Source organism: Naegleria fowleri, assembly GCF_008403515.1.
Source record: "Naegleria fowleri strain ATCC 30894 chromosome Unknown tig28, whole genome shotgun sequence".
Lineage (NCBI taxonomy): Eukaryota > Heterolobosea > Eutetramitea > Acrasida > Naegleriidae > Naegleria > Naegleria fowleri.
The window spans coordinates 543,208-557,252 of record NW_025407960.1 but is presented as its reverse complement, the minus strand read 5'-3'; the positions used below and the strand labels follow the sequence as shown (position 1 = coordinate 557,252).

Here is a 14,045-nt window from a genome sequence, read left to right as displayed (position 1 = left end):
CCTTTTCTTTCAATGCATTTGAAATAACGCTTTGTGCTGTTCATTCATGAATACCAATTAATTGGTTCATACAGAATTCAAAGTTCGATAGAAATGATCAAAAGCACTCGTGTTCTTGAGGTGGAATAAATTCATTATTTACTGATTGGATGAAGATGCTGAGCTATGACCCTTTTTCGCTTGGGCTGATACATTGAAAACACCCAAATTTCCTCCAGATCCACCATAAGCCAACACAATGTCATCATTCAAAGTGGTCGGAGCAAAGGAGCATGTAAATATTTCACCCATACTTTTCTTAACATTCTTTGTAAATGCCAATTCTGGTACACTTGATTTTGTGCTCCACAATCTCACACATCCATCACTACCAACACTTGCCATTAAATTACTCTTAAGAGTTGAGAAACTCAGACATGAACATGATGCATCTGGATGAGCTTTGATGTTCCAAACCTGATTGTTACTTGAACCTTCCTTTCGAATATCAAAACACGTCACAAAACCATTGTCTTGAGAAATTACAAATTCGAATGGATTGTTTGGATTCCACAAACAACATTCAGCATCTCCACTAGATTGTTGAGAGAATTGATATCGTTTTGGTTTTGGAGATTGTTGACGAGCATCATACACTTTACAACACTTGTCTTCAATAGGACATGTCAATAAAATGTGTTGTTCAGTGGGATGGAATTGAACTCCTTGAATGGGTGATGAACCAACATTCTTCAAATGATAAAATGGTTTTTGTGTGGAGAGATCCCAAATAATGACAGAACGATCTTCACTTCCACTTGCTAATTTAGAATCAGAGGAACGGAAAGACATGCTCAAAATTGGACCTCTATGTGAATTCACTGAATTTGAAGATTTCTTTTTCTTTTTAGCATCTACTTCTTGTTCACCTAATACCATAATTGGTTCAATTGGATCAACAATATCTAAATCCCAAATTTCAATTTGTGGTTCAAATGTTCCAATTGCAATACAATTTCCAGGTTGATTAATATTCTTTAAATTCAACCATTGAGTACACAATCCATAATTAGCTAATAATAAATCATGATGAATAAATAAATTATCTTCTTCTTGTTCATAAATCCAAACTTGTAATGTAGTGAGACCATCTTCTTCATTGTGAATGGCAACAAGTGGTAAATCATTAGGTTTCAATTCAAAATCAGCTTCTTCACTTGAATCACTCACTCCTTTGCCTTTGAGATAAGGATCTTCATCATTGGTGGAATACATGGTAAGATTTTTACCACTTGTGGCTTTGAAAAGTAATTCTTCAAGTGATATCTTTTCAAATCCACCAAAAGAAGATTGTTCATTGGTTTCATCATTCATGGCATGTTCATCACAATTGTGGTCCATTTCATCATCACTTTCAAGAGAGGTGGTGGTACTAGAAGGATCTTTGGGTGGTTCAGTCATGGTATCGGCAAGAACGGTCGGAACTAATTTAAAAGAACCACGTGGAACCCATGAGAGAGATGAAATGACATTACTGGATGAGGCTCCTTCGTTGGAGGATTGATAGATTTGTTCAAAATGTGAGTCCGATAGCATGTTGATGAGGGTCAAGAGTGTGATGATGGAAAGTTGTTGTTGGTTGGGTGTGTGTGGGAATGAGTAGGGTCGCTCGCGTCGATTTATTTTTTTACTTTCGAACATTCAACTCTTTTATTGATGCAGATCAGAAGGTACGAAAGTAGAGACGAGCGATCTTTACCTTTGAAAGGTTCGTATTCATTCATCATATATCCTACGTAGGATTTATTATTCCAAAAGAGATGTGTTAACATCGTAGGTACCTTCATGAGATCACCACTAAATGATGTATACTTTATGCATGAGATCACCACTAAATGATGTATACTTTAAGAGATTCAATGTCAAGATTCTTCTTCTTCCTCCAGTAAATGACTTACGCTTGGAAAATATAAATCTTGATCGTCGTCATCGTTTTTGAAAACCTCATCGACTTGCATTGAGTCATAAGAAGGAATAGTATAAAGATGTTGTTGTTGTTGCTGTCCATGATATGTTTGATTATATGTTTGATTATATGTTTGATTATACGTTTGATTATATGGTTGTTGTGTTTGTGGTGGTGGTGGTGTTGGTGATTGTGTGAAGGTTGGTAAGGAAGAATCATCATTCGGTTGTGATGAAGAGAATGGTGATGGAGACAATAGGATCGCACTTGTAGGAGTTAATGCAAAAGTACTAGGAGGAGTAATGGGAAACAAGTTGGAGGATGGTGATGCATCAATGGTGGTGGTCAATGTGGTGGTCGTAGTGTTCGTAGTATTCTTGCCAAGATCCATGACATTTGGCTGCTCTTTGTGAAACTCTTCCATCATGTCTAGTGCTGCTGTTGTGTGATATTCATTCGTAGTGTTGGTGGTCAATGTGGTGGTCAATGTGGTGGTCGTAGTGCTCCTCGTACAATGATTAGAGATATTCTTTCTGAATTTTCTTCGGTGGTGGTGGTGAGAAGAAGTGTTGTTGCTACTCTTGTCCTCTCCGTTATTATGATGATGATGATGATGATGATTTATCGATCCATCTGTACTGCTGCAACTACTACTACTAGTGGTGGTATTGGTGGTATTGGTGGTATTGGTGGTATTGGTGGTATTGATGGTATTGATGGTATTGATGGTGTTAATACTAGTCGTGGCAATGTTTAAGGAATGCCTGTTGTTGGAAGTGTTTGTATTGTTGTTGAGAGGAGAAGAAGAATTGGATGGAACATTCAAATTGGTGGAAGAGGAGACAGCATGATTTCTTCGAATCATTCTCTTTCGATGCACATTCATTGGTGGTGCTGTTGTTGTTGTTGTTGAATGATTTTCATCATCACCACCAGCAGTATTGGTAGTAGTATTGGTAGTACCATCTTGTGGATGGGTGGTGAAGTGAGAAGGTCGTTCATGATGAACAGCAGTAGTGCTGCTGCTGCAAGTGTTGTTGTTGTTGTTGTTGGTAGTAACTATTGGTAATGTTGTTCTTCTTTTTCCTTCTCCTTCATAGACATGAACAATACTGTCATCTCCACAGGTAAATAATCGAAAACTTGTCATTGATAATTGTGAATCATGATAGGAATGATCATGGTGATGATCAAATTCAACATTTCTAACATTTCCAGAATGATCATTTAAAATTCCACATAATTTCCTATCATGTAAATTCCAAATAAATAATTTTCCATGATTGGAAGGAGTAAATAAATAACCTGAATAGTATTTACATTTCACCATCCATGAATTACATTGATATTGTGAATGTGTAAAAGTATGAATAGTTTCTAACGTTGATTTTGAAATATTTTGTACATGAATTGAAAGTTTTCTTAAATGAATGTGTGAAGGAGAGTTGTTTTGTTGTTGATTTACTCCTTTTGTAATGAGATGAAGAGTGAGTGGATGGGAAGGATTGGTGGTCTCGAGTATCACTGGTTGTTTTAAAGTAGTAGTAGAGGTGGTAGTACTAGGAGTAGTAGCAGAGGTGGTAGGAGTTGTTGTAGTAGTAGGAGTAGTAGTAGAGGTGGTAGTACTAGGAGGAGTCGTTGTTGTTGTTGTAGTAGTGGTTGAGAAGGATGGGAAGGATGAGAATGTCCTATCACAACATCGTGTCAAAGTATCATTCTTTTGATTGAACACAGAGGATTCCATTAATACTTGTAAACTTGCACAATATAAATCATATTCAGGTAAATCAAAACTCTTCAATAATTGATTCGAATTAAAATCATAAATTTTAATTCGATGATCACAAGCACCAATCATAAAGATGGACATGTCACCATAACAACTCTTACAATTAGGAGGATGATGATGAATAATGCCACCACCATGACTCATAAATTCATTTCTCTTCTTATCATAAAATATAAATTTGATATCAAGTACAACATTGGTACTTCGATGAGTAATAATTTGTTTGTCCAAACATGTCATGTAATGATCATTGGAATTCATTAACCATTTAATAATAGTTCCATCATAAGATCCAGTCACATAATAAAATAAATCATTCACTTGAATACTTTCCAAACATAGAATTTCTTCTGTATGTCCATATAAGTAATTAATTTGATTTGTTACTAAATTAATACATGTGAGAGGACATTCCAATATTTTGTTATCATCATCTAAAACATCCCATTCATATCGATTCTTTCTTTTACCTCCAACACAGATGGAATAATCATCTGGTGAAAATTTACAAACATAATATTCTTCAATCACTCGTTGATTTCTATACATGTGATTTTGATCAAAAATAGATCGATAAGAAAATTCAAAAATTAATTCAAGATTGAAGAGAGAATAAATATGAATCGAACCACAAGTATTCACACAACACAACATGTCACCTTGATGAGATTTACACATTGAATAAATGTATCCACTACTGCTTGTAGTATTCGGAATGGATGCAGTGGTGGTGGTGGTGATGGTGGTGTTATTGTTGTTATTGTGCATTGTGTGAGGTGTGGTGTTATTGGTGTTGTTGTGAGGATTGACTGTATGGTTTGTGGATTTGTTCGGTGATGATGATGGACATGATGAGTGTAGTAGTAGTAGTGGTGGTGGTGGTATTGGTATTGGTGGTATTGATGGTATTGGTGGTATTGATGGTGGCAATGATGATAGTTGTTGAATCGTATTATTCATCAAAGAGAGAGTTGTAGATTCTTGAGCATTGACCATGAGAGATTTCACATGACGGAGAGGATATTGTGAGGAAATTTTCAAAACCATTTTCTTGTGAACTCACACAACAAATTTGAGAATACTCAACACGCGAGTGGTGGAGTTACGATAATGTATATATGAAATAAAGGTGGTGATGCGTTTGATGATATTGTCGTGTCTATTGAGATGATGATGATTCAAATTTGATGTGGTGCATCAATCGGAACCAATCCCTTTCCGAGAGGTTTATAATTTTTTTGATGGTGGTTTCTTCATCGAGAAGGTTAGAATGATAAATTCTTTCAGCAGCACCAACAGTCATCCACACTACATTTAAAGATCATTTATCTAGATTTTAACGTATTTCAAATATATAAAATTACACTTGAATGATTATTTCCATAAATCTAAAATTGCATTCTTTTTCTGTTCTTGTGAAATGTCTGATGTTGTTGAAGATGTTGGTTTTTGGAAAATTGCATCATATTCATCTTCTTCATCGTCATCTTCTTCGAATGAAGAAGTTTTAATGGCCTTAACAGACTTTTTAGTCTTCTTTTTGGCTGTAGTACTTTTTGAATCTTTGGTAGTAGTAGCATTGGTATTATTAACCATAGTAGTGTGATTAACATTCACAGCAGCAGAAGTGGGAGTTGGACTTGTCTTACTACTACCCAAATCAACCAATGAAAGTTTATCACTTAAAAATCCCATCAAAGTATTTGGATCAGCATTGGTGTTGAGCTGAGATTGTGTGGTAGTAGTAGGATTGGTACTAGTACTGACTGGAGTTGATGATTCACTTAATGGACTCGACAGTAAATCGTCAAATGTAAAATTCACTGATGATGAATTTGGTGACACTCCGACAATTGATTCAACACTCTGTTCATCATCATTGTTGGTTTTTGTTGGTTTTTTCTTCTTCTTTTTCACTTCACCACTTGTGGAAGATTTACTCTTTTTCTTTTCATTACTTGTTGATTCATCAGAATTTTTCACAGTTGAATTCTTGACCAATTCCAAAAATTCTCTAAATGTCATCTTTTTTCCATCCTCTTTTTTAGGGACATATTTCAAATTCACGTATTTATCCTTAATAAATTGTTCAACAACATTTGTAGAGTCCAATCGAGAGGGTTTCTTTTTATCACTTGGTAATTCATGTTCAAAATATTCACGAGCTCGTTCATTTCCCATTAATTGCATGAGTTTGACATGTTTTTCATCCCACTTGTCCATTTCAGCACTTCTTACAAAAGAAATGTGAGAACCTAATGAACGATGAATTCCAGCACATCGCAAACAAATAAAAGTACCAAATGTAGCACTACACCAAACAGGACGAGCTTCTGTACAGTCTGCACATTCCGCATTGCAGGGTAATTTTAAAAGTTGAGCAAGAATTTTCTTGAAATGTTCTTGTTGTTGGTCTCGGAGAGTGGGAGAAGAGGAGCCACCACCACCACTACCAGTACTACTACTACTACTCTGACCACCACTTGAATAATTATAACCCGAAGAAGAAGAAGAGGCTGATGATACCGTGTTACCGGATTGAATACGTTTTAGCATTGTTGATGATTCAGTATATACTGGGATGATGAGGTTGGAGAGAAGAAGGGAGAGAATCAATGGAAAGTTTTAGAGTGAGGCTCTGCAGCAGCGAAGAAGAAGAAGGATCCGAGTGGTCCGTTATGAGGATGTTGTTGATATTTTTTACGGAGAACGACGCTTTTGAATTCACGTGTCGTCGTCGATTAAATCATTTCTGGTTCGTCAACGTTGGTGGGACGACATCATCACCATCATCATCATCACAATGATGGTTCAATTATTTCGAGAGTGATATCACCTTATTTTAGACGAGCACTGCACTAGTGAATATGCAACTTGACCTCTATGGGAATCCTCTGAGCTATTATTCAATAGCTTTAATTCTTCTTTTAAACTGCCCCATACGCTTATGCATGTGAAACGCTGTGACACCAAGCCAATATTATCGTTGGAGATAAGGACTTTCTACTAGTCCATGATCTAAGCGAATCTCACTCAGCTCACCCCAGCTCACCCCAGCTCACTCCATCTAATAAAACCAGTTGAATCCGTACGAACAACCCACCATATATGTTGATGTCGCACTAAATATTCCAAATAACCAAAAAATGTCATCATCCACCACCTCACCACAACATGATGCTTCTTCTTCTTCTTCGGATGATCATCATTCATACTTTCATTCTCTCTTCTATCAAACACTCATTCTCATCTACAAGAATTTAAAATACAAAACAAGTAAACCATTCCAAACCATTCTCACATTTACATTTCCGATTCAATTGGTATTTGTTTTGTGGTTGATGGTGAATTATATTTTTGTTGAACAACAACAACAAGAGACATCATCATTGAATGTCACATCTTTTAATAGATCACGCATCAGCAAGAATAATCACACAAGTACCTCTATTTACATGTCTTTACAAAACTCTGATTTGATGGGAAAATCCTATGCACCTGAAATTTACAAAACTTTACAAAACAGTATCTATTTTTCAAATATTCAATACAATAATGAACATCATCCAATCGATTATTTAAAGAATTCTAAAAAGTATCTAGTCGATTTACATTTCAAATCCACACAAGATATTTTATTGATCAATCGAAGTGGAACTACTTTTAGAAATCAATTCACAGATTATTCTTCACAAATCAATCTTCAACATTATGTCAATATTGCAATTTCTAACACCATGAATAAGAAAGTGAAAATGAATGAAAATTCTATTCAAATCTATGCAAAACAATTTGTGAAAAGTGAAACTTCTCAAAATCATGACACAATGATCAAAATGATATTCTCCATCTTGTATCCTGTTTATTTTAGTTTTAGTATTTTAAACTTATTTAATCCTAATTTAATTTCAATAGTTACTGAAAAACAATCAAAACTTAAATCCTACATGATTCTCATGGGATGTCATCATTCAAGTTATATTCTTTCCTATTTCATTTCATGTTCTATTGAAATATTAATTCTTGTATTCATCACATGGATTTCATTATTCATTTCAAATTTATTGAAATTTGTGAATTTATTTTTATTTTGTGGTATATTGATGATCTATTTGATGAGTGGAATTCCCTTAATGCTCATGACCAGTACATTTTTTAAAGATTCAAAAAAGGCACTCTTTCTCTCTCAATTACTATTTATGGCATTGGAAATGATTTGGATTGTGTATCGTTTTATTTTACCAAATGTACTACTCATGACAACAACAACAACAACAACAACAACCACTACTACTGTGAATGATATGAATTCATCGAGCAATATGATTTTTATTTCTACTTGTATTCAATATGTATTATATTTGATGAGTCCAATTGCATTTTGTGATGTCGTGCAAGTCATTATTTCCTTTTATGAGAATCAAAAAAAGTATTTTTCATGGACAAGTCTTTTTGTGTGGAATTATGATTCAAAAGCATTGAGTGGACTCAATATGATGACAAATTCTCTCTCTCTATCACCACCACCACCACCTCTTGCCATCATGATACTTTTATTAATTGTTGATAGTATTCTATATTTAGTAATTGCTGTGATTTTGGATAAGAAAAGAGGAGACACTGATTCTCAATCACAATCTCTTTTGAAAGTATTGAAAAAATTCATTCAGAAATTGTGGAGAAGGATGACAGTTTCACAAATTCATTATTCTCAAGAAGAAGAGCATGTCATTGATGCGAATCCACATGTGGACCTATTCTCTGAACAACCACAATCACAACAACCACAATCACAACAACCATCACATCAACAACAACAACAACACAACCTACCTTCTTCTCGTATTCGAATCGAACATGTCACGAAAACATTTAAAGTCCCTAAGAATCACCATCTAAACAACAACAACATCAGCAACAATACAACCACACGAACAAGTCTAACAACATCTCCAACATCCTCATCCTTTTCATCCAACACTTCATTCTTTTCATGCTTTACTTCAAAGACCACAGACATGGTTGTATTGAATGATTTAACTGTGGATATTAAGGAAGGTGAAATTACAGTATTTATTGGAAAGAATGGTGTTGGTAAATCAACATTGGTATCTCTATTGAGTGGACAATTGAAACCAGAGAGTGGAGAGATTTATGTCAATGATTTGAATGTGAAAGATCACATTGATGAGATTCGATCAAGAATAGGTTTATGTCCTCAAGAAGATTTAATATTTCCAAAATTGAGTGTTGTGGATCATTTGAGAATATTTGGAATGATCAAAAGAAAGAAAGAATTGTTATTAACAACAACAACAAGAAGAACAACAACAAGAACAATGGAGAATGTGTTTCATGGTTATGATGATGATGATATTGTGAGAGAGTCTAAAAATGGATGCATGTCCTTATTTCATTCATTTTCTTCAATATTCAAATCACTTGAATCTCAAATTGATCATTTACTTGACCTATTAGAATTCTCAGAATTTAAATACAAAGATGCAAGTACATTGAGTGGTGGACAAAAAAGAAAACTTTCTTTTGCCATTTCCATTATTGGTAATCCTGAGATTCTTATTTTGGATGAAGTCAGTACAGGTGTGGATATTCACAATCGACAAATCATTTGGAATGTCTTACAACAATTCAGAAAACAACCAAGAAAGATCATCATTCTCACCACACATCAAATGGAAGAAGCAGATGTATTGGGAGATCAAATTCATATCATGAAAAATGGTCAATTGGAAGTGTCTGGTTCTTCACTCTATTTAAAAAATCATTATGGAATTGGATATTGTATTGAAATGACCTTGCAATTACCATCATCACTACAATATTCACAGCAACAATATGCTCAACAGCAACAACATTCACAACAGCAACAATATTCACATGAAATTGTAACATCATTAAGAAAGATTCAATCCTATTTTGAAGAGAATATTTCAGATACATCCAAGTTCAAGTTGATTCATCCATCACTACCATCATCACAATCATCACCATATTCACAACAACACTCATTGAATACTCTTTGTGTTCTCTCCAATGATTTAATTTCACAATTTCCATCACTCTTGAAAGGATTATCATTGAGAAAGGAAGAGTTAGGAATTGCTTCATTCATGGTCACTCAGTCCACACTGGAACAAGTATTCTTGAAATTCTTGAATGAAGAGTAAAAGGTCAACAACTCAGAGCATTCAAAGGTTTACCTTATTATTTACTAGTAGTAGTAGTTTGGCAAGAGACATTGCTCTTTAACAAATGTGGTCATGAGACCAAATCATTCAAATGAGGTGGTGGAGATTGTGTGTTTCGATGCGGTGCAAAGGTGTGTGAAAGGTGATGATCCTCTTTCAGAGCCAATTCATCATCACCATACGGTGGCATTTCGCGAAAAAATCTCTTCTCTCTCTTTAGTTGTTGTCGTCTCAGTGAAGAGAAAATCACAACAATACTTTGATTCACCCGAGGGTTCGAACCCTCTCTCTCTCTCTCTGGTGCACCAATAACGTTATCAAGTAAAATTATAAACTTATTGTCATCTCTCTCTCTCACAATATCCTCCATTATTATTCTAAGAAGTACTTACTCTTCTTTTTTAGATCATCCTATTTCAATACTATTGAACCACAAGAACCACAATTAGACCATCAAGAAGAACAATTCGAACAATTCGAACTCATCAATAACAAGAATTATAATTTACAACCATCTCTCACACTCTCTCTCCCAATAACAATAATACTCTCAATTCAATAATAATAATAATAATAATAACAACACTCCGCACACACTCACACAGAATGAGAATATTTCCACAAGTGCCCCGAACCACATGGTGGTATGTGGTGAAATATTCAAGCATTGCCATATTCGTGATTTTGTGTATGATTCTATTCAGAGGTGGTGATCAGAGTGGTGATTCTTATTGGTCTAATACGATCGATGATGCATCACGTGTTGTTGCACCAGTATCATCATTATCTTTTCTTTTCACATCATCATCATCATGGACATCTGGGAAGTCTTTTTCACCATCACCACCCAAATTATTCCATCATCATCCATATGAAACTACAAGCACCACCACTCGAACCACCACTCTGACCAATACCAACATGACCACTCTGACCACTCGAACCACCAATACCAACATGACCACTCTGACCACCAATACCACCAATACTTTATTCTCAACAACAACAACAACAACACTCTCTCAACAACCTCTTGTCGGTGATGGTGATGATGATGGTAATACTAAAATTTGTCATAAAATTTCAAATTATGAACTTGATCAATGTGAATATGTGAAAGAAAATTGTCCAAATCCAATGGGTGGTGGTATGATTAATTATTTAAATATTAGATATTGTGGATTGAAAAATGCAAGTTGGTTATTCTTTGTATTGAGTATTGTTTGGATATTGATATTATTTTACATGTTATCCAATACAGCTGAAGTGAATTTCTGTCCAGCACTTACAGAAATTTGTAGAATTTTGAGATTATCACCTGATGTTGCAGGTAAGTGAAAGTAATGATGATGACATGATACTAGTTAATGTTGTGTTGTGAATATTAATATCGGTGTGAAAATGATGTATTTCATGATATTGTGTTGTGAAAATTGAATGAATGATATAATGTTGTGAAAATGATATAATGTTGTGTTGTGAATATTCATATCGGTGTGAAAATGATAAATTTAAATGATAAATGATTATATTTGATGGAATTCATTTCGCATCTTAGGTGTGACATTTTTGAGTTTGGGAAATGGTGCTCCTGATATTTCAAGTATTATTGCTGGTGTGTTTTCTGGATCGACAGGTAAGTGAGTAGATGTGTACAAATTTAAATATAGATAATATATTTCAATATTGATTACATAATTGATTACATATGTTCAATGACCTTGTTCAATATATTCTTCTTCTTTAATAATGATTCAACATTTCACATGTTCAAATGATTTCCATATGATCCAACCTTTCAAATGACCATATATGGTAATTACAAAATATATTTATCCAACCAAATGTTTTAATCATCTGTTAAATAGGTTTTGGAGTTGGTGAACCTATTGGTGCTGGAGTTTTTGTCACATCTATGGTCATGTCAGCTGTGAGTCTATTCTCTAATGCCAAAGTAATTCCATTTCCATTTTTGAGAGATTGTATTGCCTATTTAATTAGTGTCTCCTATGTCATGTTTATGGTTATTTTCAATGGATCTATTAATTTATGGCAAAGTATTATTTGTCTATTAATTTATGCGAGTTATGTCTCTTTTGTGATTTTATCAAGAACATTTATTACATGTTACCAAAAATATAAAAAGAAAATACCATTGAATGACAATGAATATGATTCAGATGAAGTACAAGATGGTGGAGATGGATGGAAAATTGGTAAAGCACCTAATTTTGAAATGCAAATTAACAAAATTTCTGATTTGAATGAAATTGTGAAAAAGGAAATTATTGAAGGGCAAAAACATGGTTTTTTTGGAACTGTTTTTTATCCAAAAGTAGGAATGGTTCATTTACATCACAAACATGATGATCATAACAGCAATAACACTACGACAGACCTTTTACATCATGAAACAAACTCTCCAAGATTTGAACAAGATGAAATTCCATCCAATAGCTCTGTATTATCCAAAACTATAGTTTTACCAAAAAAGAACAACACTGATCCATCACTTCCATCAAATAGTACACTATTATCAGGTCCACTTTCTCTTACCACCATCACCACCACTACTACTACTCCCACCAACACACACAAGAATCGTCAAATGATGGAATTTACTGGATCTCTTATTATTTCAGAACATTTTGGAACCATTGTGAATTCTGTAAATACTTCCGAAAAAGAAGAAGAACAGATTTCACTACTATCGAATAACCAATCTTCTCACTTGGAACCATGGCACATGACTAACATGTGGAAATCTCCTGCACTTGTTTCTCTAAAAACAAAATTCAAACATGTTTTGGACTATTTTTTAGATTGGATTGAATGGGAAGAGAAATCTTTATTTTCAAAAATATTTTTTATTCTTTTTGAAGGATGGACGTTATTGATTCGAAATTTGACCATTCCAAAAGCAGATCCAGAAGATTGGAGTAAATTCTTTGCATGTATTTCAATGATATTCATGCCACCATTTGCAACATTTGCAACAGGATGTAAGTGATGATATTAATTCCTCACTTTAATCTCACTTCACTTTAACTTTATAATTATATTCACACTCAATTATATTCACTTCAACCTCTTTAACTTCATACAATTCACTCAATTCGCTCAATTCACTTCAACTTCATTAATATACTCTTAATATACTACTCTCAGATATTACTCTTACACTTCCAAATACATCATTTCCAGTTTGGGCACTCACTCTCATCATTGGATGTGTATTTTCATTGATCATATTTTTCACTTCTCGACGAGGAAAACCACCAAGATATCATTTCGTAAGTAGAACAAAGAGAACATTCTTTACATTCAATATCCATATATAGATATTTGTATTTTTAGCATTCATCATGTCTATTTTATGGATTTACATTATTGCTAATGAAATGGTTGATTTATTAACTTCATTAGGTGTCATTCTTCAAGTGAGTGATGCAATTCTATCCATTACTGTATTGAGTTGGGGAAATTCATTGAGTGATTTAGTTGCTGATGTTCTTATTGCAAGACAAGGATTTGTTGAGATGGCTTTGGGTGGTGTTTATGGAGGACCATTATTGGTAGGTATTAGTAGTATACATTGTTGTTGTTAAGGTTATCCTTCTTAATATCTCGATAATTTCCTTTTATGGACATGACACCTTTTCTGATAGAATTTACTTATTGGACTTGGTATTGCAGCAACTTCTTCGAATATTATTAATGGTACTCCATTTGTATTTGAAAAGAATACCACTGTGTATGCATCCTTTTTCTTTTTAATTGCATCTCTCTCGAGTGCACTCATTATTGTTCCACTGTGTCGATGGCATTCTCCAAAAATATTTGGAATCTTTCTTGGAATGTTGTACTTGTCATACATGATTTTTAGTGCTTTGGTGGAGACTAAAATTATTTTTCATCGAAGTCGTTAATGATCGACATGGCTAACCATCACACATGACCAATATCTTCATTATTGTTTATCAAAAATTAATTGGATGTGACAGTTGAAAGGTTACGTTTTGATCATCTAACTATTCATTGAAAGGTCCCCAAATTTATAAGTTTTGATCATCTAATTATTCATTGCAATTAATAGATAATT

The 14,045-nt window shown here is 34.0% G+C and overlaps 5 protein-coding genes across 5 annotated transcripts; 2 read left to right on the top strand and 3 right to left on the bottom strand.

Annotated features, from left to right (window-relative positions):
• Positions 1 to 138: 138 nt before the first annotated feature.
• On the bottom strand, positions 139 to 1,575 carry FDP41_002071 (uncharacterized protein; the record flags this gene model as incomplete). Its single annotated transcript, XM_044705226.1, has 1 exon — positions 139 to 1,575. The coding sequence occupies one exon, from the start codon at positions 1,573 to 1,575 to the stop codon at positions 139 to 141; it is 1,437 nt and encodes a 478-aa protein (XP_044563714.1).
• Positions 1,576 to 1,901: 326 nt separating this feature from the next.
• Positions 1,902 to 4,781, bottom strand: FDP41_002070 (uncharacterized protein; the record flags this gene model as incomplete). Its single annotated transcript, XM_044705225.1, has 1 exon — positions 1,902 to 4,781. One exon carries the CDS (start codon positions 4,779 to 4,781, stop codon positions 1,902 to 1,904), a length of 2,880 nt encoding a protein of 959 aa, XP_044563713.1.
• Positions 4,782 to 5,108: 327 nt separating this feature from the next.
• Positions 5,109 to 6,290, bottom strand: FDP41_002069 (uncharacterized protein; the record flags this gene model as incomplete). The annotated part of the gene is made up of 1 exon (XM_044705223.1): positions 5,109 to 6,290. One exon carries the CDS (start codon positions 6,288 to 6,290, stop codon positions 5,109 to 5,111), a length of 1,182 nt encoding a protein of 393 aa, XP_044563712.1.
• A 590-nt stretch (positions 6,291 to 6,880) lies between these two features.
• On the top strand, positions 6,881 to 9,922 carry FDP41_002068 (uncharacterized protein; the record flags this gene model as incomplete). Its single annotated transcript, XM_044705222.1, has 1 exon — positions 6,881 to 9,922. One exon carries the CDS (start codon positions 6,881 to 6,883, stop codon positions 9,920 to 9,922), a length of 3,042 nt encoding a protein of 1,013 aa, XP_044563711.1.
• A 627-nt stretch (positions 9,923 to 10,549) lies between these two features.
• On the top strand, positions 10,550 to 13,872 carry FDP41_002067 (uncharacterized protein; the record flags this gene model as incomplete). Its single annotated transcript, XM_044705221.1, has 6 exons — positions 10,550 to 11,273; positions 11,502 to 11,579; positions 11,812 to 12,945; positions 13,112 to 13,236; positions 13,285 to 13,518; positions 13,612 to 13,872. The coding sequence occupies 6 exons, from the start codon at positions 10,550 to 10,552 to the stop codon at positions 13,870 to 13,872; spliced, it is 2,556 nt and encodes an 851-aa protein (XP_044563710.1).
• Positions 13,873 to 14,045: the final 173 nt, after the last annotated feature.